This window comes from Chiloscyllium plagiosum, unplaced genomic scaffold (genome assembly GCF_037043375.1).
Source record: "Chiloscyllium plagiosum isolate Xiang-an unplaced genomic scaffold, Cpla_swu_hap1 HiC_scaffold_27, whole genome shotgun sequence".
Classification (NCBI taxonomy): Eukaryota; Metazoa; Chordata; class Chondrichthyes; order Orectolobiformes; family Hemiscylliidae; genus Chiloscyllium; species Chiloscyllium plagiosum.
In genome coordinates this window covers 75,153,814-75,178,492 of record NW_028270165.1, presented here as the reverse complement: position 1 = coordinate 75,178,492, position 24,679 = coordinate 75,153,814, and the positions used below count along the sequence as shown (strand labels likewise).

The 24,679-nt window shown below is 56.6% G+C and overlaps 2 protein-coding genes across 5 annotated transcripts in view; one reads left to right on the top strand and one right to left on the bottom strand.

Annotated features, from left to right (window-relative positions):
• The window catches only part of LOC148144593 (uncharacterized), a 233,819-nt gene that overhangs the window by 198,602 nt on the left and 10,538 nt on the right, over positions 1 to 24,679 (top strand). The window lies entirely within an intron of this gene.
• LOC122543523 (interferon regulatory factor 8-like) lies at positions 1,452 to 24,529 on the bottom strand. Of its 4 annotated transcripts, XM_043682303.2 has the most exons (9): positions 24,388 to 24,528; positions 22,711 to 22,888; positions 19,717 to 19,900; positions 15,117 to 15,232; positions 12,724 to 12,874; positions 11,096 to 11,155; positions 10,519 to 10,899; positions 8,171 to 8,289; positions 4,162 to 4,390 (listed from the first exon to the last, which is right to left on the bottom strand). In XM_043682303.2, the coding sequence occupies exons 2-9, from the start codon at positions 22,885 to 22,887 to the stop codon at positions 4,229 to 4,231; spliced, it is 1,350 nt and encodes a 449-aa protein (XP_043538238.1). In that variant the 5' UTR covers position 22,888; positions 24,388 to 24,528; the 3' UTR covers positions 4,162 to 4,228. The 4 variants fall into 4 exon arrangements, with proteins under 4 accessions (XP_087831026.1, XP_087831027.1, XP_087831028.1 ...); XM_087974900.1 differs by lacking the exon at positions 8,171 to 8,289 and having other exon boundaries at positions 1,452 to 4,390; XM_087974901.1 differs by lacking the exon at positions 8,171 to 8,289 and having other exon boundaries at positions 1,452 to 4,390; positions 12,724 to 12,871.

The window sequence follows — 24,679 nt, the reverse complement described above, 5'->3', positions numbered from 1 at the left end:
AGGGTGGGGGGGGGATGGGGGTGGAGTCATGAGCAGGGGTAGTGTTCCCCTCAGGGTTCTGGGGGGGTGGGGATAGTGACAATGGGGTCTGTGGGGGGCATGTCAGCAGAATGCAGGTGAGTGGCGCTGGTGGGGGCGGAAGTGGTGGTGACCACGGTAGTAGGGGTGGCGGAAGTCACTGAGCATGTGGCATCAGCGGTGATGTGAGGGTGGAAGTGATGTCACGTGTGATGCATGAGGAATTGTGAGGGGTGGAAAGCGGTTGTGGGAGTGGCCATGATGGGAGCGGAAGTGACATCATCAATCAGCGTGGGGGTGGCAGCTGCATCAGCCGCATGGCTAATGGCGTCCGAGTAGATTGTGAGGCCAGGGGAATCTTCTGGAATGTTTGAGGAGCGCTGGTTATGGAGCTGGGTAGATAAAAGTTTGTTGTACTTCCAGTTTTTGATGTTTGAGATGGAGTTGAAATACTGTTTGTTGAGAGTATGAATTCTCCTGAGGATGTAGTACAGAGTGGGTCCTTTGTAATTCTGAGAGTGTGGCCCTCAGCTGAGGCAGGGCTGACTGTAGAGAGGTTAGGTGCCGGTTGTCTTTATTCCTGATGAAGGGCTTTTGCCCGAAACGTCGATTTCGAAGCTCCTTGGATGCTGCCTGAACTGCTGTGCTCTTCCAGCAACACTAATCCAGAGTCTTTCCAATTTGGACCAGCCATTGTGGGTTCAGGAGGGCTCAGCACAGTGACATCTAATTGGTTCCAGGCCAGGTGGCTTCGGCCTCGTGTGTCAACAATACAGCAGAAACATCCAGTTTGCAAAGAGAAAGGCATTGCTCTCTATCTCTCACTTTTCCATGTCGAAGGGAGAGTGAAAGAGAATCCCGAGTAGCCAGCTACTCTTACCTTCCCTCTGGAAGCTGCACTCTCTAGAAATCTCCCATCAAAAGGGGAGATTTCTAGAGGGACAAAAAACCTTCTGAAGCATAGAAAGTGTGAATGCTCAATCACTGAATCGAAGATTGTGTGCCCACAACCTTACATCAGGAATATTTCAGAAAGAACTGAGAAAGTCCAAAAGAAAATGACTTGCATTCAGACTGGTGCCTGAACTTCTTTTATATCCTTCCCTCCTCCGCAATATTTCAGTCTTGTCTCTAGGACTGTCTGTTTTGTGGGTGCATGAGATTTTTAAGGAAGACATGGATGTCATCAGGTCTTGGGGAGTTGGCTCATGTCAGATTCCTCCTGGTTTGAAAAAAATCCATCCGATTGCCCTGCGCCCACTGATCAAACCTGTAATACCTGCTTCAACTCTGGCACTGACTGTACAAGAGAGGCTGGGGCGTGAGGTGGCAGGCAGTTCCCGCATAGACCCACTGTAACCACCACCTGATGAGTTAGTCAGGGCTTTCGGGTGAGGAAGGCGAGAGGAGTGACAAAGGAAAGCCCAAGGAGGTACAGATGCAAGTGTCCTTTAATATATACTTTTTACAACCGCATAAGCACAAAACTTTAACTTCACATTATGTGCAGGTCTCCAAACTGCATTCCCCAGACATCACTATAAACCCTTCCCACACTTCATGCAGTGAGTCTCCGTCAAACTCAAGGAAATAATTGGACACCAAATCCAGGGAAATAAAGCATGGGAGAGGTAGGGGTGGGCAACAGATGGGGGGGGGGGGGGGAAGGGGAGTGTGGGGAGGGGGGGAAGGGGAGTGTGGGGAGGAGAAGGAGGGGAGGGGAGTGGGAGGTTGTGGGGTAGAGAGGGAAGGATAGAGTACGAGTGCAGAGACACATGGCCAGGGATGGGGAGATATGAAGAAGAATGGAGGGACAGAGAATTAGAATTAGTTTGATTGTCACGTACACTGAGTATAGTGAAAAGTTTACAAGTTGTCACTCATGGTTCCATCTTAGGTACAAAGGTACCCAGGTACAGATTCTTAAATAAATTCTTAAGGAAAAAAATACACAAGTGAAGGAATAAAAAGTGCAGCATTGCAGATCACAAGAATAAATGAAAGAGATAAAAAGTTCAGACGTGGCTTCAACCTCAGGCTGGAAGTCCGTGCTGAGGCCATGTTGGGTCACTGTGAGACCACCAGACCAGGCCCGCGCTGAGGCCAGGAGTTCACGGCATGGCCATGAAGAAAGAAGGAGAAAAGGCACGAGAAAAGAAATGGATGGAGTGGACGATCTCCGACTGAAGAATACTATTTTGCCGCCAAGGAAGGAGAAAGGAGAGGAAGGGGGGAAAGAGAAGAGAGGGAAGGAGAAAGGAGATGAGGGAGAGAGGGAAGGAGGGCAGAGATGGAAGGAGGAGAGGGAGGGCAGGAGGAGAGGGGAGAGAGGAAGGGGAAAGGAGGGTGGGGGAAAATGAGGGGGGATGAGGGGAAGGGGAAAATGAGTGGAGTGGGAATGAGGGAGAAAAGAAGAATGAGGGGAGGGAGACGGGGAGGGAGGACGAGAGAGTGGGAGAGGGAACAAGAAAGGAGGGCAAAGGAGGGGAGGGACAGAGGGAAGGAGAAAGGGAGGAGGGGAAAGTTGGTGATTCACTGGAAAAATCCAAGCACTGGCTCTGACGGACAGGAATGTTCTAGAAACCCAACTAGGGAGGGTGCCAAATCATGCAAAATATAGCGTGGGTTACAGGGAGATGGCGATAATGTCAGACAAAAAAGTCCAGTAGCATATCAGCCTTTAATTTGGAGGAGATTGGGGGGGGAAGACGACGATAACAACGAGGTGGTGGAGGGTTAGTTTCTGGGGGGGGGAGGGGGTGGGTGTCTCTTACCCCCTCCTCCACACCCTCAGGCAGGTGGAGGTATTCAGAGCAGGACAGCGGAGGTTTCTATCAGAGAGAAGGTGGTTGTTTATATTACATTACATTACAGTGTGGAAACAGGCCCTTCGGCCCAACAAGTCCACACCGACCCGCCGAAGGGCAACCCACCCATACCCCTACATTTACCCCTTACCTAACACTACGGGCAATTTAGCATGGCCAATTCACCTGACCTGCACATCCCAGGGCACTATGGGTAATTTAGCATGGCCAATTCACCTGACCTGCACATCCCAGGGCACTATGGGTAATTTAGCATGGCCAATTCACCTGACCTGCACATCCCTGGGCACTATGGGTAATTTAGCATGGCCAATTCACCTGACCTGCACATCTTTGGACTGTGGGAGGAAACCGGAGCACCCGGAGGAAACCCACGCAGACACGGGGAGAACGTGCAAACTCCACACAGTCAGTCGCCTGAGGCGGGAATTGAACCCGGGTCTCTGGCGCTGTGAGGCAGCAGTGCTAACCGCTGTGCCACCGTGCCGCCCATCATTGTATGGGAGAGGCCCCCAGTCCCAGAGGGAGGATGGTGCTGCTGGGGGGGGGGGGTGCGGCGGCCGTCATGGAACTTTCAAACGGTAACGGTCGCTCCAGGCACGCGGCCCGAGCCCGGGCCCCGCCCACATTGGGTGACACGTCACCAACGGTCGCTCCCTCGCCGCCTTCCCAGGCCTCCTACATCCGGGACACTACCGCCCGGAGGCAGGGCGCCGTTTTCTTTCCCCGCCCCTCCTTCGCTTTACGACGCCCTGCACCGTACAGCCTGGAGGGCGAGCGGTAGCGTCTGGCTGAAGTGCTCTTGGGGGGGGAGAGGGAGAGGCGCAGGCGCAGTTCCCGTTCCCGGGCCCGCCGTCCATCGAAGCCCCGGTTCACCTTGGCGGGCGGCTAGACGCGTCACCAACGGTCCCTTTACACTTCTTCCCCACGCCCGTTACAATCCGTCTTTCCGCATTCCCCCTCCCCCAACCGTATCCTCCATCCGGGACATCAACAGGTGGAAGCGACGGCCATCATGGTAAGAGAGGGGGCGACGGTTAACCGTCGCGCCTCGCCCAGGCCCCGCCCCCCGATTACATCACCAACGCTCACACTTCTCTCCCCCTCCGGTCCCGCCCTTCATCCGGGACACCAAGAGGTAGAGGCGACGGCCCGCTTTGGGGGGGTTTCCAACGGGCTTCGCACGCGGCCCAGGCCCCGCCCCCGATTGCGTCACCACCTTTCATCCGGGACACGAAGACATGGAAGAGATAGATGGACATTGGTTGGGGTTGTCTCCCTTCTCTCTCTCTCTCTCTCTCCCTCCCTCCCCTCCCACTCCCAAAACGCCGCCGCCGCCGCCGTCTCTTTGGTTTTCCATCTCTCGACGCCGAGCGTTTCCTCTACGAGATCCCGTACAGGCTGCTGGAGGCCTCCCGAAAGGCGTGCGTCAGCCGCTCGCTGAAGTGCTCGGGTCCGGGTCCCAGCTGGCTGAGGAGGAACGACGAGGCGGCCTGGAGTTCCAGCTCCCGGTCCACCAGCTGCTTGGCGGCCACTTGGTAAACCTGGGGGAGACAAATCGCATTGAAGGTTGTTTCTGTTCATGGTGGGTGGGGGGGGGTCGGTGGGGCGCACGGTGGGTGGGGGGGATCGGTGGGGCGCACGGTGGGTGGGGGGGGTCGGTGGGGTGCACGGTGGGTGGGGGGGTCAGTGGGGCGCACGGTGGGTGGGGGGTCGGTGAGGCGCACGGTGGGTGGGGGGTCGGTGGGGTGCATGGTGGGTGGGCGCACGGTGGGTGGGGGGGTCGGTGGGGCGCACGGTGGGTGGGGGAGTCGGTGGGGCGCACGGTGGGTGGGGGGTCGGTGAGGCGCACGGTGGGTGGGGGGTCGGTGGGGTGCATGGTGGGTGGGCGCACGGTGGGTGGGGGAGTCGGTGGGGCGCACGGTGGGTGGGGGGTCGGTGAGGCGCACGGTGGGTGGGGGGTCGGTGGGGTGCATGGTGGGTGGGCGCACGGTGGGTGGGGGGGTCGGTGGGGTGCACGGTGGGTGGGGGGTCGGTGGGGCGCACGGTGGGTGGGGGGGTCGGTGGGGTGCACGGTGGGTGGGGCGCACGGTGGGTGGGGGGGGTCGGTGGGGCGCACGGTGGGTGGGGGGGGTCGGTGGGGCGCACGGTGGGTGGGGGGGGTCGGTGGGGCGCACGGTGGGTGGGGGGGGTCGGTGGGGCGCACGGTGGGTGGGGGGGGTCGGTGGGGCGCACGGTGGGTGGGGGGGGTCGGTGGGGCGCACGGTGGGTGGGGGGGGTCGGTGGGGCGCACGGTGGGTGGGGTGGTCGGTGGGGCGCACGGTGGGTGGGGGGGGTCGGTGGGGCGCACGGTGGGTGGGGTGGTCGGTGGGGCGCACGGTGGGTGGGGGGGGTCGGTGGGGTGCATGGTGGGTGGGGCGCACGGTGGGTGGGGGGGGTCGGTGGGGCGCACGGTGGGTGGGGTGGTCGGTGGGGCGCACGGTGGGTGGGGGGGGTCGGTGGGGTGCATGGTGGGTGGGGCGCACGGTGGGTGGGGGGGGTCGGTGGGGTGCACGGTGGGTGGGGTGGTCGGTGGGGCGCACGGTGGGTGGGGTGGTCGGTGGGGCGCACGGTGGGTGGGGGGTCGGTGGGGCGCACGGTGGGTGGGGGGGGTCGGTGGGGCGCACGGTGGGTGGGGGGGGTCGGTGGGGCGCACGGTGGGTGGGGGGGGTCGGTGGGGCGCACGGTGGGTGGGGGGGGTCGGTGGGGCGCACGGTGGGTGGGGGGGGTCGGTGGGGCGCACGGTGGGTGGGGTGGTCGGTGGGGCGCACGGTGGGTGGGGGGGGTCGGTGGGGCGCACGGTGGGTGGGGTGGTCGGTGGGGCGCACGGTGGGTGGGGGGGGTCGGTGGGGTGCATGGTGGGTGGGGCGCACGGTGGGTGGGGGGGGTCGGTGGGGCGCACGGTGGGTGGGGTGGTCGGTGGGGCGCACGGTGGGTGGGGGGGGTCGGTGGGGTGCATGGTGGGTGGGGCGCACGGTGGGTGGGGGGGGTCGGTGGGGTGCACGGTGGGTGGGGTGGTCGGTGGGGCGCACGGTGGGTGGGGGGTCGGTGGGGCGCACGGTGGGTGGGGGGTCGGTGGGGCGCACGGTGGGTGGGGGGGGTCGGTGGGGTGCACGGTGGGTGGGGGGGTCGGTGGGGTGCATGGTGGGTGGGGCACACGGTGGGTGGGGTGGTCGGTGGGGCGCACGGTGGGTGGGGGGTCGGTGGGGCGCACGGTGGGTGGGGGGGGGTCGGTGGGGTGCACGGTGGGTGGGGGGGTCGGTGGGGTGCATGGTGGGTGGGGCACACGGTGGGTGGGGTGGTCGGTGGGGTGCACGGTGGGTGGGGGGTCGGTGGGGCGCACGGTGGGTGGGGTGTCGGTGTGCACGATGGGCGCACGGTGGGTGGGGCGCACGGTTGGTGGGGGTTTGGTTCATGGCAAGTAGGCTTGGGTGGGGTCGGTGGGTTTCACGGCGGGTGGGGTTCACTGTGGGTGAGAGTCGGTGGGGTGCACGGTGGGTTGGGCCGGGGTTGGTGGGGTACACGGACTGTGGTCAGTCAGCTGCATGGTGGGCAGAGTAATTGGGTTCATGGCAAATGGGCTTAAGTTGGGTTCATGGCGGGTGGGGGTCGGTGGGGTGCACACTGAGCAGGGGTCGGTCAGGTGCACAGCAGGTAGGGTGGGAATGGGAGTAACTGCACTGCTGCGATCCTTGTAAGAGTGAGCTGGTTTTGACGCAGCGTCCTATCATAAGGTATTTAACATGTCAAAGGCCTCTGGGACGTTAAACTGGAGTGGGTCAAAGTGGGCCAGCCTGTTCTTTGACTATCTCTGCTCCCCATTTCCCTCATCACCATGGTTCTCACAACAGAGCTGAAGTCAAACCATTAGTCAAGCAGCTTTTCTCACCAAGGCTGGGATAGTTGGTATATCATCATGTAAATAGTCACTCCCTTGTCAAGATTGTGATACAGTTGCTACATCACCAAAACATGATTACTACCTCACCGAGATCGTGATATAGTCACTGTCGCTACCTCGCCGCGACTGTGCTATAGGCACTATGGCTATCCTGCTGAGACGAGATAGCAGTTGCCACCCGCTACCTCTCCGAGACCGGGGTACAGCGGCTACCTTGCCAAGGCTGGGGTACAGTCACTACATCACTGGTATACAGCTGCTGTCTTGCTGAGACCGGGATACAGTCACTACATCAATGTTACAGAGTCGCTGCCCTGGCTCACCGAAACCGGGATACAGTCGCTACATCAATGTTACACAGTCGCTGCCCTGCCTTGCCGATACTGGGATACAGTCGCTACATCAGTGTTACACAGCCGCTGCAGTGCCTTGCCGATACTGGGATACAGTCGCTACGTCACTGTTACACAGCCGCTACAGTGCCTTGCCGATACTGGGATACAGTCACTACACCACTGTTACACAGCCGCTGCAGTGCCTTGCCGAGACCGGGATACAGTCGCTGCCTTGCCTCACCGAGACTGGGATGCAGTCACTACATTACAGTTACACAGCCGCTGCCCTGCCGAGACCGGGATACAGTCGCTACATCACTGTTACACAGCCGCTGCCCTGCCTCACCGAGACTGGGATACAGTCACTACATCACTATTACACAGCCGCTGCCCTGCCTCACCGAGACTGGGATGCAGTCACTACATCACTGATACACAGTCGCTGCCCTGCCGAGACCAGGATACAGTCGCTACATCACTGTTACACAGTCGCTGCCTTGCCTTGCCGATACTGGGATACGGTCGCTACATCAGTGTTACACAGCCGCTGCCCTGCCTTGCTGATACTGGGATACAGTAGCTACATCAATGTTACACAGCCGCTGCAGTGCCTCGCCGAGACCAGGATACAGTCACTACATCAGTGTTACAGAGCCGCTGCCCTGCCTCACCGAGACCAGGATACAGTCGCTACATCACTGGTATACAGCCGCTGCCCTGCCTCACCGAGACCAGGATACAGTCAGTACATCACTAGTATACAGCCGCTGCCCTGCCTCACCAAGACCGGGATTCAGTCAGTACATCACTGTTACACAGTCGCTGCCTTGCTGAGATGAGAATGTATTGCCCCTCTTTGGTTGAGTGTGTAGGAGGCTGGGAACTTGTGATGGGCAGAGGTGTTTCAAAGCAACTCTGTCAGTTGTGATAGTCAGTGGAGGAGAGGTTAGGGCAGCATTTGCTGGCTGGACAAGCTCAGAACCAACCATGGGCTTGGCAAGGGGTACAAGAGGTGTTGCAATTAGGGTGAAAGGTTTCTCACTGCTCACCTGAACAGTAATGAGCTTTTCTGCTGGAGCATCTGCCTCTGTCAGTTCTTCACCAAAGCATAGTGTGACACGATATTGAGGCATAACACCACCTCCTGATGTCTGGTAGAGTACCATATCTGGGACAAAGAATTGACAACCTGTGTAAGGGTTGGCACACAACCCAGCTTCTGCCCAAAAATGCTACCCAAACTGACTGCCCACCCCAGTACTGTACTTGCTGCCCATACACACCGCCCATCCCTAATACTGTACTAATTGTCCATACACACTGCACATCCCTAATACCATACTCCCTGTCCATACACACTGCGCATCCCCAACACTGTACTCCCTGTCCATACACACTGCGCATCCCCAACACTGTACTCCCTGTCCATACACACTGCGCATCCCCAACACTGTACTCCCTGTCCATACACACTGCGCATCCCCAACACTGTACTCCCTGTCCATACACACTGCGCATCCCCAACACTGTACTCCCTGTCCATACACACTGCGCATCCCCAACACTGTACTCCCTGTCCATACACACTGCGCATCCCCAACACTGTACTCCCTGTCCATACACACTACACATCCCCCATACCATACTCCCTGTCCATACACACTGCGCATCCCCCATACCATACTCCCTGTCCATACACACTGCGCATCCCCAACACTGTACTCCCTGTCCATACACACTGCGCATCCCCAACACTGTACTCCCTGTCCATACACACTGCGCATCCCCAACACTGTACTCCCTGTCCATACACACTGCGCATCCCCAACACTGTACTCCCTGTCCATACACACTGCGCATCCCCAACACTGTACTCCCTGTCCATACACACTGCACATCCCCCATACCATACTCCCTGTCCATACACACTACACATCCCCCATACCATACTCCCTGTCCATACACACTGCGCATCCCCCATACCATACTCCCTGTCCATACACACTGCGCATCCCCAACACCGTACTCCCTGTCCATACACACTGCGCATCCCCAATACCGTACTCCCTGTCCATACACACTGCGCATCCCCAACACCGTACTCCCTGTCCATACACACTGCGCATCCCCAACACTGTACTCCCTGTCCATACACACTACACATCCCCAACACTGCACATCCCCAATACCGTACTCCCTGTCCATACACACTGCACATCCCCAATACTGTACTCCCTGACCATACACACTGCACATCCCCAATACCGTACTCCCTGACCATACACACTGCCTATCCCCAATACCATACTCCCTGTCCATACACACTACACATCCCCAACACTGTACTCCCTGTCCATACACACTACACATCCCCAACACTGTACTCTCTGTCCATACACACTACACATCCCCAACACTACTCCCTGTCCATACACACTGCACATCCCCAATACCGTACTCCCTGACCATACACACTACACATCCCCAACACTACTCCCTGTCCATATACACTGCACATCCCCAACACCGTACTCCCTGTCCATACACGCTGCCAACCCCAATACTGACCTTCCTGTCCATACACGCTGCCAACCCCAATACTGACCTTCCTGTCCATACACGCTGCCCATCCCCAATACTGTACTCCCTGTCCATACACGCTGCCCATCCCCAATACTGTACTCCCTGTCCATACACGCTGCCCATCCCCAATACTGTACTCCCTGTCCATACACACTGCCCATCCCCAATACTGTACTCCCTGTCCATACACGCTACCAACCCCAACACTGACATTCCTGTCCATACACGCTACCAACCCCAAAACCGTACACCGTGTCCAAACACATTGCCTACCCCACATTACAATCCAATCCTCACTTGCAGGAAAAAACAAACTCACACAAATATACGAAAGCACACTAACAGATTTTCAAACATATACGTTCTCTCACACACAAACAGCTTTGCGTGTACTTAAACACACCAACACGTTCTCAACTGCACATATATGCATTTGCATGAACAAGAATACATTCTCTCACACACAAATACATTCACCCCCAACACTGCTACTCACCCGACACACTCAAACGTACTGCTACAAACTCACCCACACATGCCACCCCCCGATACTGCTACATTTACCTGACACACTCCAACACAGTCCCCTTACACACACACACTACAACACACACAGCTTGAGAGACACACCTCCTTTCTACGTAGCTATCAGTTGTCTTAACATTGCATTTTTCTTATCTGAGAGCAAAACATCACATCAATTTGCATCCTGCAATGTCTCACCAGAGCTTTTTAGGATTCCTACCAGAGATCAGAAAGCGTTTGCATGTTTAGCACTGTCCCCCTCACCCCACCAACCTTGCCAGATAGTTACCCTGCTCAAATTTCTTGCGGTCAAACAACTTTTCCACCTTTTCCCTCTCCAACTTATTCGTCTGATTGGGCTGAGGTGCACAGGGCCCTGTCCAGAAGACCCGGCCCTGGCACAGGCGCTGGACGAAGATCCCATTGGCGTTGCTGTCCAGCATGACCCCCCGCTCCAGGAAGGTCAGCAGCTCCTCAGTTGCCCTCCGCTTCTCCGGGCTGGCGATGGTGGTCGTTTCTGGGAAGCGCAGTTTGTCCAAGGCCTGTGAGCCGAATGAGTTCTCGCTGCGGGTTAAAGGAGCTGAGGATGAGATCTTGCAGCCATGCCGTATCATCTCAGTGCGAACCTCCACACCGCTGTAGCAGAAGGCAATGACCATCGAATTTGGGCCTGTGGGGCGGAGAGGTAAAGCAGGTATAACTGTCTGAGCTCCAGTAAGAATGGAGAGTTTTAATGTGGTGAGGCCTGTGTGTGTGGCTCAGCAAGCAGGCCAGGCGGTCAGCGTATCGCTCAGTTATCATTAAGGTTCCTGCTGTGGCTTTCAGAGAGAGTGGAAAAGCTTAAACTCCAGAAAATATTATGTTACCTTTCTCTGGGAGGCTTGTTGGCACTGAGCTGATGATGCTGACTGTGAAATTATCCAGGGCTGTGAACCATGAGAGAGAGAGAGATTTAGTTCATGCTCTATGCACCGCTCTTCAGCCCTCAACCGTACTGACTCCTGCCACTTTCTGAACGTGGGACTTCAGGAGTCCAAAGTCACTCGAAACAACGATCTCCTTAACTCCACTGGTGCCTGCTGGTTAGGACCTAATCACACCGTGGGCTCACCCAACTCTGGGTCCTGGCAACCCTGTGGGCCTAGTCATCTGATTTGATGGCGCACATTCGAACTTGGGGCCTGCATGACCTTGGTGTGGCTCCCCTGATTCTGTTGGGGTCGATGACCACCTTGTAGGATCTGCTTTACCCCAGCATGATCAGCGGGATCTACTGTGCTGTGGAGAGGTAAGGGTAAGGAAAAACCAGAGGATTATAGTCTGGTGAGCCTGATGTCAGTGGTGAGTAAGTCATTGGAGGAGATTCTGAGGGAGAGAAGCAAGGACTGATTAGGGATAGTCAATGTGGCTTTATAGGTGGGAAATTGTCTCTCAGTTACTTGATTTAAGTTTGTTTTTGAAGAGTTCACAAATAAGATTGATGAAAGCAGATATGGACTTCAGCAAGGTGTTTAACAAAGTTCTGCATGCGTAGACTGGTTAGCAAGGTTAGATCACCAGCAGTTCTGTGTCCACTGATTTTTGCCATTTATATAAATGATTTGGTTGTGAATACAAGAAGTATGGTTAGTGAGTTTGCAAATGACACAAAATAGGTGGTGTATTGGAGTGTAAAGATGGTTATCCAGGGTACAATGGGACTTTGATCAAATTGACCAATGGGCCGAGCAGTGGCAGATGGAGTTGAAGTTAGATAACTGAGGTAGAGCAATATTTTGGACTTGCACAGTTCATGGTAGGGCCCTGGTGAGTGTTGCTGAACAAGGAGACCTAGTCCAAAGTTCCTTGAAAGTGGAGACCCAGGTAGACAGGGTGGTGAAGAAGGCGTTCGGTACACTTGCCTTCAATGGTCAGAGCATTGAGTATAGGAGTTGGGAAGTCATGTTGTGGCTGTACAGGACATTGGTGAGGCCCGTTTTGGAATACTGTGTTCAATTCTGGTTTCCCTGCTGTAGGGAAGATTTTGTTCAACTTGAAAGTGTGCTGAAAAGATGTACAAGGATGTTGCCAGAATTGTACGTTTTGAGCTATGAAGAGAGGCTGAATAAGCTGGGGCTGTTTTCCCTGGAGCGTTGATGGCTAAGGGATGACCTTATAGAGGTTTATAAAATAATGAGGGACGTGGATAGGGTAAATAGGCCTTTTCCTCAGGATAGAGGAGTCCAAAAGCAGATGGCAGAGGTTTAAGGTGAGATGGGAGGGATTTAAAAGGTACTTGTGGAGCAACGTTTTCACACAGAGGGTGGAAGAAGTGATGGAGGCTGGTACAATTTAAAAGGCATCTGGATGGGTATATGAATAGCAAGGGTGTAGAGGGACATGGGCCAAATGCTGGCAAATGGGACTAGATTAGGTTAGATATCTGGTCGGCACAGACTCATTGGAGCAGAGGGTCTGTTTCCGTGCTTGATGACTGTGCCCCTTAGTTCAATACCTTCAGTGTTGGGTGTCACAGTCAATTCCAGCGAGGGGATTTCAGTGGAACATTCTTCACTTGTGGACATCTCGGAGCCTGAACTAGGATCACAGCTGCTTTCACTGTCCATCTGTTGGGAGTCGGGTGGTGGGTCTTCACCCATTGCCTGCTGGAAAAGATGTACAAGAGCGTCACTCTCTACCTACTGGGAAACAGGAACAGGAGCATCATTCTCTACCTGCTGGGACAGTGGGAACAGGAGCATCACTCTCTACCTGCTGGGAAACAGGAACAGGAGCATCACTCTCTACCTACTGGGAAACAGGAACAGGAGCATCATTCTCTACCTGCTGGGACAGTGGGAACAGGAGCATCACTCTCTACCTGCTGGGACAGTGGGAACAGGAGCATCACTCTCTACCTGCTGGGAAACAGGAACAGGAGCATCACTCTCTACCTACTGGGAAACAAGAACAGGAGCATCACTCTCTACCTACTGGGAAACAGGAACAGGAGCATCATTCTCTACCTGCTGGGACACAGGAACAGGAGCATCACTCTCTACCTGCTGGGACAGTGGGAACAGGAGCATCACTCTCTACCTGCTGGGAAACAGGAACAGGAGCATCATTCTCTACCTACTGGGAAACAGGAACAGGAGCATCATTCTCTACCTACTGGGAAACAGGAACAGGAGCATCACTCTCTACCTACTGGGAAACAGGAACAGGAGCATCATTCTCTACCTGCTGGGACACAGGAACAGGAGCATCACTCTCTACCTGCTGGGACAGTGGGAACAGGAGCATCACTCTCTACCTGCTGGGACAGTGGGAACAGGAGCATCACTCTCTACCTGCTGGGAAACAGGAACAGGAGCATCATTCTCTACCTACTGGGAAACAGGAACAGGAGCATCACTCTCTACCTACTGGGAAACAGGAACAGGAGCATCATTCTCTACCTACTGGGAAACAGGAACAGGAGCATCACTCTCTACCTACTGGGAAACAGGAACAGGAGCATCACTCTCTACCTACTGGGAAACAGGAACAGGAGCATCATTCTCTACCTGCTGGGACACAGGAACAGGAGCATCACTCTCTACCTGCTGGGACAGTGGGAACAGGAGCATCACTCTCTACCTGCTGGGACAGTGGGAACAGGAGCATCACTCTCTACCTGCTGGGACAGTGGGAACAGGAGCATCACTCTCTACCTGCTGGGACAGTGGGAACAGGAGCATCACTCTCTACCTGCTGGGAAACAGGAACAGGAGCATCACTCTCTACCTGCTGGGACACAGGAACAGGAGCGTCACTCTCTACCTGCTGGGACACAGGAACAAGAGCGTCACTCTCTACCTGCTGGGACACAGGAACAAGAGCGTCACTCTTTACCTGCTGGGACACAGGAACAAGAGCATCGCTCTCTACCTGCTGGGAAATGCGAACAGGAGAGTCACTCTCTACCTGCTGGGAAACGGGAGCGTCACTCTCTACCTGATGGATAACAGAAACCGGAGTGTCACTGTCTACCTGCTGGGAAACGGGAACAGGAGTGTCACTCTCTACCTGCTGGGAAACAGGAACAGGAGCATCACTCTCTACCTGCTGGGAAACAGGAACAGGAGCATCACTCTCTACCTGCTGGGAAACAGGAACAGGAGCATCACTCTCTACCTGCTGGGACACAGGAACAGGAGCATCACTCTCTACCTGCTGGGACACAGGAACAGGAGCGTCACTCTCTACCTGCTGGGACACAGGAACAGGAGCGTCACTCTCTACCTGCTGGGACACAGGAACAGGAGCGTCACTCTCTACCTGCTGGGACACAGGAACAAGAGCGTCACTCTCTACCTGCTGGGACACAGGAACAAGAGCATCGCTCTCTACCTGCTGGGAAATGCGAACAGGAGAGTCACTCTCTACCTGCTGGGAAACGGGAGCGTCACTCTCTACCTGATGGATAACAGAAACCGGAGTGTCACTGTCTACCTGCTGGGAAACGGGAACAGGAGTGTCACTCTCTACCTGCTGGGACACTGGGAACAGGAGTATCACTCTCTACTTGCTGGGACAACGGGGAACGGGAGTGTCACTCTCTACCTGCTGGGGCACGGGGAACAAGTGTGTCACTCTCTACCTGCTGGGAAACAGGAACAGGAGCGTCGCTCTCTACCTGCTGAGACACAGGGGACAGGAGCGTTACTCTACCTGCTGAGACACAGAAACGTCACTCTCTAACTGCTGGGACATGGAGAACAGGAGCGTCACTCTCTACCTGTCTGTGAAAATAGAACTGAGGTGTCAGTCTTTCCAGAATCGTCTAAGTGTCCCTTGTGGCACCTGCCACATCCCTGCTTCAGGCATCACACCTTTGTAATGCCCCCACTTCCTGTTCCTCACCTGGTGCGATGTCACCACACCCCTGCTGGGGGAGCTGGGCTGTGAGCTCTCCATTCCAATGCTCCCACTCCCCTCCAGCTTCACTGTGCTCAGGTCAATAGCGAGTGATGGCTTCTCTGGGAACAGAGCCGAGTAAAGACAGGTCAGCATCGAGAGACAGAAAGACACTGTGCAATTCCCATTTCCCCCCATTCTCCGCCATCCTTCTCATCCCCACCTCTCCATCGCTCAACTCTCCCTCCTCTCTCTCCCCCCCCCCCCGTCCCATCCCACTCAACTCCCCCTCCCCCTCCCCTCCCCTCCCCTCCTCCCCTCCCCTCCTCCCCTTCCCCTCCCCCTCCCTTCCCCTCCCCCTCTTCCCCTCCCCCTCCCTTCCCCTCTTCCCCTCCCCCTCCCTTCCCCTCTTCCCCTCCCCCTCCCTTCCCCTCTTCCCCTCCCCCTCCCTTCCCCTCTTCCCCTCCCCCTTCCTTCCCCTCTTCCCCTCCCCCTCCCTTCCCCTCTTCCCCTCCCCCTCCCTTCCCCTCTTCCCCTCCCCCTCCCTTCCCCTCTTCCCCTCTCCCTACCTTCCCCTCTTCCCCTCCCTTCCCCTCTTCCCCTCCCCCTCCCTTCCCCTCCCCCTCCCTTCCCCTCTTCCCCTCCCCCTCCCTTCCCCTCTTCCCCTCCCCCTCCCTTCCCCTCTTCCCCTCCCCCCCTTCCCCTCTTCCCCCCCATCCCTTCCCCTCTTCCCCCCCCATCCCTTCCCCTCTTCCCCCCCCATCCCTTCCCCTCTCCCCCCCATCCCTTCCCCTCTTCCCCCCCCATCCCTTCCCCTCTTCCCCCCCATCCCTTCCCCTCTTCCCCCCCCATCCCTTCCCCTCTTCCCCCCCCATCCCTTCCCCTCTTCCCCCCCCATCCCTTCCCCTCTTCCCCCCCCATCCCTTCCCCTCTTCCCCCCCATCCCTTCCCCTCTCCCCCCATCCCTTCCCCTCTTCCCCCCATCCCTTCCCCTCTTCCCCCCCATCCCTTCCCCTCTTCCCCCCATCCCTTCCCCTCTTCCCCCCCATCCCTTCCCCTCTTCCCCCCATCCCTTCCCCTCTTCCCCCCATCCCTTCCCCTCTTCCCCCCCATCCCTTCCCCTCTTCCCCCCCCATCCCTTCCCCTCTTCCCCCCATCCCTTCCCCTCTTCCCCCCCCCCCCCATCCCTTCCCCTCTTCCCCCCCCCCATCCCTTCCCCTCTTCCCCCCCCCATCCCTTCCCCTCTTCCCCCCCCCATCCCTTCCCCTCTTCCCCCCCCATTCCTTCCCCTCTTCCCCCCCCATCCCTTCCCCTCTTCCCCCCCCCCATTCCTTCCCTTCTTCCCCCCCCCATCCCTTCCCCTCTTCCCCCCCCCATCCCTTCCCCTCTTCCCCCCCCCCATCCCTTCCCCTCTTCCCCCCCATCCCTTCCCCTCTTCCCCTCTTCCCCCCCCCCCATCCCTTCCCCTCTTCCCCCCCCATCCCTTCCCCTCTTCCCCCCCATCCCTTCCCCTCTTCCCCCCCCCATCCCTTCCCCTCTTCCCCCCCCATCCCTTCCCTCTTCCCCCCCCCCATCCCTTCCCCTCTTCCCCCCCCCCATCCCTTCCCCTCTTCCCCCCCCCCCATCCCTTCCCCTCTTTCCCCCCCTCCCTTCCCCCTCTTCCCCCCCCTCCCCCCACTCCCTTCCCCTCTTCCACCCCCCTCCCTTCCCCTCTTCCCTCCCTTCCCCTCTTCTCCCCCCCCCTCCATTCCCCTCTTCCCCCCCCCTCCCTTCTCCTCTTCCCCCCCCCCCCCCTTCCCCTCTTCCCCCCCCCTCCCTTCCCCTCTTCCCCCCCCTCCCTTCCCCTCTTCCCCCCCCCCCTCCCCCCACTCCCTTCCCCTCTTCCACCCCCCTCCCTTCCCCTCTTCCCTCCCTTCCCCTCTTCTCCCCCCCCCCTCCATTCCCCTCTTCCCCCCCCCTCCCTTCTCCTCTTCCCCCCCCCCCTCCCTTCCCCTCCTTCCCCCCCCCTCCCTTCCCCTCCTTCCCCCCCCCTCCCTTCCCCTCCTTTCCCCCCCCCTCCCTTCCCCTCTTCCCCCCCCTCCCTTCCCCTCTTCCCCCCCCCCCCCCTTCCCCTCTTCCCCCCCTCCCTTCCCCTCTTCCCCCACCTCCCTTCCCCTCTTCCCCCCACCTCCCTTCCCCTCTTCCCCCCCCTCCCTTCCCCTCTTCCCCCCCTCCCTTCCCCTCTTCCCCCCCTCCCTTCCCCCTCTTCCCCCCCTCCCTTACCCTCTTCCCCCCCTCCCTTACCCTCTTCCCCCCCCTCCCTTCCCCTCTTCCCCTCTTCCCCCCCTCCCTTCCCCTCTTCCCCCCCCTCCCCCCACTCCCTTCCCCTCTTCCACCCCCTCCCTTCCCCTCTTCCCTCCCTTCCCCTCTTCTCCCCCCCCCCTCCATTCCCCTCTTCCCCCCCCCTCCCTTCTCCTCTTCCCCCCCCCCTCCCTTCTCCTCTTCCCCCCCCCCTCCCTTCCCCTCTTCCCCCCCCTCCCTTCCCCTCTTCCCCCCCCTCCCTTCCCCTCTTCCCCCACCTCCCTTCCCCTCTTCCCCCACCTCCCTTCCCCTCTTCCCCCACCTCCCTTCCCCTCTTCCCCCACCTCCCTTCCCCTCTTCCCCCACCTCCCTTCCCCTCTTCCCCCACCTCCCTTCCCCTCTTCCCCCACCTCCCTTCCCCTCTTCCCCCACCTCCCTTCCCCTCTTCCCCCACCTCCCTTCCCCTCTTCCCCCACCTCCCTTCCCCTCTTCCCCCACCTCCCTTCCCCTCTTCCCCCACCTCCCTTCCCCTCTTCCCCCACCTCCCTTCCCCTCTTCCCCCACCTCCCTTCCCCTCTTCCCCCACCTCCCTTCCCCTCTTCCCCACCTCCCTTCCCCTCTTCCCCCACCTCCCTTCCCCTCTTCCCCACCTCCCTTCCCCTCTTCCCCCACCTCCCTTCCCCTCTTCCCCCACCTCCCTTCCCCTCTTCACCCCCCCTCCCTTCCCCTCTCACCCCCCCTCCCTTCCCCTCTTCACCCCCCCTCCCTTCCCCTCTTCACCCCCCCTCCCTTCCCCTCTTCACCCCCCCTCCCTTCCCCTCTTCTCACCCCCCTCCCTTCCCCTCTTCTCACCCCCCTCCCTTCCCCTCTTCTCACCCCCCCTCCCTTCCCCTCTTCTCACCCCCCCTCCCTTCCCCTCTTCTCACCCCCCCTCCCTTCCCCTCTTCTCCCCCCCCTCCCTTCCCCTCCTTCCCCCCCCCTCCCTTCCCCTCCTTCCCCCCCCCTCCCTTCCCCTCCTTCCCCCCCCCTCCCTTCCCCTCCTTCCCCCCCCTCCCTTCCCCTCCTTCCCCCCCCTCCCTTCCCCTCCTTCCCCCCCCTCCCTTCCCCCCCCTCCCTTCCCCTCCTTCCCCCCCTCCCTTCCCCTCCTTCCCCCCCTCCCTTCCCCTCCTTCCCCCCCCCTCCCTTCCCCTCCTTCCCCCCCCTCCCTTCCCCTCCTTCCCCCCCCTCCCTTCCCCTCCTTCCCCCCCCCTCCCTTCCCCTCCTTCCCCCCCCTCCCTTCCCCTCCTTCCCCCCCCTCCCTTCCCCTCCTTCCCCCCCCTCCCTTCCCCTCCTTCCCCCCCCTCCCTTCCCCTCCTTCCCCCCCCTCCCTTCCCCTCCTTCCCCCCCCTCCCTTCCCCTCCTTCCCCCCCCCCCCTTCCCCTCCTTCCCCCCCTCCCTTCCCCTCCTTCCCCCCCTCCCTTCCCCTCCTTCCCCCCCCCCTCCCTTCCCCTCCTTCCCCCCCCTCCCTTCCCCTCCTTCCCCCCCCTCCCTTCCCCTCTTCCCCCCCCTCCCTTCCCCTCTTCCCCCCATCCCTTCCCCTCTTCCCCCCATCCCTTCCCCTCTTCCCCCCATCCCTTCCCCTCTTCCCCCCATCCCTTCCCCTCTTCCCCCCATCCCTTCCCCTCTTCCCCCCCCCATCCCTTCCCCTCTTCCCCCCCCCCCCCCATCCCTTCCCCTCTTCCCCCCCCCATCCCTTCCCCTCTTCCCCCCCCCCCCATCCCTTCCCCTCTTCCCCCCCCATCCCTTCCCCTCTTCCCCCCCCCCATCCCTTCCCCTCTTCCCCCCCCCCATCCCTTCCCCTCTTCCCCCCCCCCATCCCTTCCCCTCTTCCCCCCCCCCCATCCCTTCCCCTCTTCCCCCCCCCCATCCCTTCCCCTCTTCCCCCCCCCCCATCCCTTCCCCTCTTCCCCCCCCCATCCCTTCCCCTCTTCCCCCCCCCCATCCCTTCCCCTCTTCCCCCCCCCATCCCTCCCCCTCTTCCCCCCCCCATCCCTCCCCCTCTGCCCCCCCCATCCCTCCCCCTCTGCCCCCCCCATCTCTCCCCCTCTGCCCCCCCCATCCCTCCCCCTCCCCCTCTCTCATCTCTCTTCCTCCCCCTCTCCCGCATCCCTGTCACCTTCCCCTCTCCCTCATCTCTCCTCCTCCCCCCTCTCCCTCATCTCCCATCCCTCTCCTGCCATCACCCCCCCCCCCCCCCCCCCCCCCCAAAATCCCATACATTGTCCCCCGCCCCCGTTCCCTCATTGCTGGTAACTTCCCCTTGCCCGGCTGTCGGTCAGACACTCACTCTTCACAGTCGTGTCGTCAACGATCTTGTAGACTTTGAATGGTTCGGAGATGTCAAGCTGGGAACGCTGGGGCACTTCTTCAAACTCACTGCTCTTGTTCAGAGCACACCGCAGCCGTGTCTTCCAAGTGGCGGGGTCCACTTTATCTCCATCTTTATACTTCCCTTTGAACTTGGCCCAAGCCTGTTTGGAAGAGAGGTCAGACTCTTGGTGCTGTGAGTAGGACAGATTGAATGCTGATACAGTCACTGATACCATCAAACACTCCCGGACAGGGACAGAACGCAGTTAGATATAGAGTAAATCTTCGTCTACATGATTCCCCTCCTTCCTGAGCCCTAAGCTGTATTCTCTGTAATCATCCATATCTCGTTTTCTCTCTCTCGCTGTCTCTCTCTCTCGCTCTCACCCGTCTTTCCCCAGTATATCTCTTGTCCTGGCTGATTGTGGAAATGTAGTTCGACTTACCCACCTATATATCACCTGGAGACATTTTAGAATAGGAAGCATGGTTAGTAGGTTTGAGGATGGCTCCAAAATCATTGGTATGATGGACAGTGAATTTGGCCAATGGGCTGAGGAATGAGAGATGGAGTTTGATTTAGATAAATGAGAGGTGTTGCATTTTGTGTTAAGACAGACCAGGGCAAAACTTATGCAGTTAATGGTAGGGCACTGGGGACTTTTGTTGAACAGAGACACCGAGGGGTGCAGGTACATACTTCCATGAAAGTAGAGTCGCTGGTAGACAGGGTAGTGAAAAAGGCGTTTGTTACTCTTGTCTTTATTGGTCAGCATTGAGTCTCGGAGTTGGGACGTCATGGTGCAGGATATTGATTTGGCCACTTCTGGAATACTGCGTTCACTTCTGGTCTCTGTGCTATAGGAAAGATATTGCTAAACTTGACAGGGTTCAGAAAATTACAAGGAAGTTACCAGGATTTGGAGAGTTTTCTGTTCTATGAAGAAGCTGGGATTTGTTCTCCTGAGCATACAGTCATACAGTACGGAAACGGACCCTTTGGTCCAACCAGTCCATGCCAAACATAATCTCAAACTAGACTAGTCCCACCTGCCTGCTCCAGTCCCATATCCCTCCAAACATTTTCTATTCATGTACTTAACAATTTTAAACGTTGTAACCATGCCCACATCTGCCAACGTCCTCAGGAAGTTCATTCCATGTGCAAACCAGCTTCTGTGTAAAAACAAAAGGTCTCGTGTCTTTTTAAAATTTCTCTCCTCTCACCTTAAAAATGTAGCCCTAGTCTTGAAATTTCCCCCCCTAGACAAAAGACACCTGCCACTAACCCTTTCTGTACACCTTATGATTTTATAATCCTCTATAAAGCCATCTCTCAGCATCCAGTGAAAAACATTCCAGCCTTTCTTGATAACTCAAACCTTCCACACCCAGCAATATCCTGATAAGTCTCTTTTGAACCATCTCTAGCTTGATAATATCCTTCTTATAACAGGGTGACCAGAACTGGACACAGTGCTCCTGAAGAGGTCTCCTCAATGTCCTGTACAACCTCAACATGACGTCCTGACTCCTGTACTCGAGGGCTGAGCAATGAAAATAAGCGCGCTAAACACCGTCTTAACCATCCTGTCTATGTGTGGTGCAAACTTCAAAAAGTTATCCCCCGAACCCCTAAGTCTCTCTCTGTTCTACAACACTACCCAAAGCTGTACCATTAACTGTGTAAGTCCAACCCCTGTTTGTTGTACCAAATTGCAATACCTCACATCTACCCTAATTGAGCTCCATCTGCCCTTTTTCAGCCCTTTAGCCCATTTGATCGAGATCCCTTTGTAATTTTAGAAAACCTTCTTCACTATCTACTATGCCACCAATTTTGGTGTTGTCTGCAAACTCACCAACCATGCTATCTATATTCTCATCCAAATCATTTATATAAATGACAAATAAAAGAGGACCCAGAACCAATCCTCGTTGAACACCGCTGGGAGGTTGAGGGGTGACCTCGTAGAGGGGCATAGATAAGGTGAATACCAAAGGATTTTTCCCCAGGGTAGGGGAGTCCAAAACTAGAGGGCAGAGGTTTAACATGAGGGGGAAACAATTTAAAAGCTGACCCGAGGGGCAACGTTTTCACACAGAGGGTAGTGCATGCATGGAATGAGCTGCCAGAGGAAGTGGTGGATGCAGGTACAGTTACAACACTTAAAAGACATTTGGATGAGTACGTGAATGAGAGGCTGAGAGGGATATGGACTGAGCGCAGGCAAATGGCACTAGTTCAGTTTGGGAAACTTGGTCGGCATTGACGGGTTTGACTGAAGCATCTGTTTCCAAGCTCCATGACTCTCGAACTGTAAGGTGCCATGTAAAGGTTTGGCAGTTGTTGTTGAACATGATTATTTTGAACTTCCGAGCAAGCGTCGGCCACTCAGCCCTTCGAGCCGCTCTGTCATTTATGGGCGGCACGGTGGCTCAGTGGTTAGCTCTGCTGCCTCACAGCACCAGGGTCCCAGGTTTGATTCCAGCCTTGGGCGATTGTCTGTGTGGAGTTTGCACATTTCCCCCATGTCTGCGTGGGTTTCCTCCGGGTGCTCTGGTTTCCTCCCACACTCCAAAGATGTGCAGTTTAGATGAATTAGCCATGCTAAATTGCCCGTAGTGTTAGGTGCATTAGTTAAAGGGAAATGGGTCTGGGTGGGTTACTCTTCGGAGGGTTGGTATGGACTTGTTGGGCCGAAGGGCCTGTTTCCTTACTTTAGGGAATCTCATATAAATAAAATAATCTAATGTAATAAACAGTAAGGCTGCTGAGATTTTAATCTTGACCCCACTTTCCTGCAAATCCACAGATAATCTTTCATGACCATGTTCATCGGGAATCTGCCTGAAGAATATTTTACCCACGTCAAGACACCCAGAGGTTGGGCTTGATTTGTGTCTCTGCGTCCTCTGACCTGACCCCCTACACTATTTCGGCCATCTTAGCCTGGGAGTGGGGGCCTACCTTGAAAATGGCAGCATCTTCGTCATGCCTGTAGTCTTGTTTGCCCGCATGCTTCCAGGGGATCCGGAACATTCCGAGCTTGCGGTCCTCCCAGATCAGGCCTGGGTACTTCTCACTGTCCACTTGTTCGATCATCCACTGCTTCAGCTTCCGAGTGCACCTCGCCCCACCAGCCATCCTGAAAGAGAGAGAGAGAGAAAGAAAGGAACAGTGAGAGAACATAGAACAGTACAGGCCCTTTGACCCTCGATGGTGTGCCGGCCTTATATCCTACTCTAAGATCAAACTAACCTACATGCTCTTCATTGTACTATATAAGAGTTGCTTAAATGTCCCTAATGTATCTGAGTCAAAGAGTGTGGTGCTGGAAAAGCACAGCCAGTCAGGCATCATCTGAGGACCAGAAAAATTGACGCTTCAAGCATAAGCCCTTCATCAGGAATGAGCCCCTGAATGCTGTATGATGAGCTGTGCTTTTCCAGCACCACACTCTTTGACTCTGATCGCCAGCATCTGCAGTCCTCACTTTCTCCTACTGTATCTGACTCTACTACACTGCTGGCAATGCATTCCATGTACCCCACCCAGAGTAAAGAATCTACCTCTGACAGCTCCCCAGAACCTTCCTCCAATCACCTTAAAATTGTGCCCCCATGTGATAGCCATTTCTGCAGTGGGAAAAAGCCTCTGCCTATCCACTCTGTCTGTGTCTCTCAACATCTTGTGCAACTCTGTCAAGTCATCTCTTATCTCTTATGAGGAAAGTCCTAACTCCCTCACCCTTTCTTCGTAAAACCTGCCCTCCAGTCCAGGCAGCATCCTGGTAAATCTCCCTCTGCAACCTCTCTAAAGCTTCTTTCCTTGAATGAGGCATCCAGAGCTGAACACACAGTTCCAGAGCTCTGTAGAGCTTCAGTATAACTTCATGGCTCTTAAACTCAGTTCTCCACTAATGAAAGCCAACACACCATATGCCTTCTTGACAACCTGGGTGGCAACTTTGAGGGATCTATGGACATGGACCCTGAGATCCCTCTGTTTCTCAACACTCAAGAATCCTTCCTTTAACCCTGTAATCTGCATTCAAATTCGACCTTCCAAAGTGAATGACATCACACTTGTCCAGGTTGAACTCCATCTGCCACTTATCAGCACAACTGTATATCCCATTGCAACCGACAGCAACCCTCCACACTATCCACAACGCCTCCAACCTTTGTGTCATCAGCAACCTTACTAACCCATCCTTCCAGCCTCGGATGATAAGGGAGGAACAAGGACAAATTGAGAGGGAGGAATCACAGGGAGAGATGGAGGAACAGAGGAAACTGGTTGAATAAATGGCGCGGGGTGTTGGGTTGAAGGAATGAGGAGATTTGAGAGAGGGCGAGAGCAGGTTGGAGGGAGAGGGAGGGTTTGAGAAAGAGCACTTGTCTTGTTTACCAAACAGGAAGTGTGGCAGACGCAAGTAAAACCAGAAGAGGAGAGGGCTTAACCAGGTCAGAATAACCGATGACAGGGTTAACCAGGTCAGGGTAACTGATATATCATTAACCTGTTAGTCTCTCCAGGATGCTGCCTCATCTTCCTGACACTTCCCTTTACCCCAAATCCATGTTCAGGATCTGATGCTGGTTTTAACGAAAAACAATTGAGATTTCTCCCTGGCAGACTTACGTTTCCCCTGATCCTGGTCCCGGTTCAGCAGCAGCTGGGTTGCTCTGTTATTTGTTGTTTGTGAAAAATTCAGTGTCACCCAGCTCATTGCCTCTGCTCTGACTGTCTAATGCCAGTCTCCCGCCCTCCCCTTTATAGACTCACTCGATCACAAGCTTTCCAAGAAATCACGTGACTGTTTCACCAAAGTCTCTTGGCGTCACACAGGCTGGAAGTTAGCCTGTAGAGGGAGCAATATGCAGCTCAATGTACAAACAGGAGCACATGTATGCACATGCGCGTGCACACAAAT

Excerpts from the sequence above, each read along its gene's own strand:
- LOC122543523 (XM_087974900.1), bottom strand. The coding sequence starts at position 22,887 with ATGGCTGGTGGGGCGAGGTGCACTCGGAAGCTGAAGCAGTGGATGATC. Across the intron at positions 19,901-22,710 it reads AAGATGCTGCCATTTTCAAG|GCTTGGGCCAAGTTCAAAGG; the intron begins GTAGGCCCCCAC and ends TCTTCCAAACAG. Across the intron at positions 11,156-12,723 it reads TGTGACACCCAACACTGAAG|CCCTGGATAATTTCACAGTC; the intron begins GTATTGAACTAA and ends CATGGTTCACAG.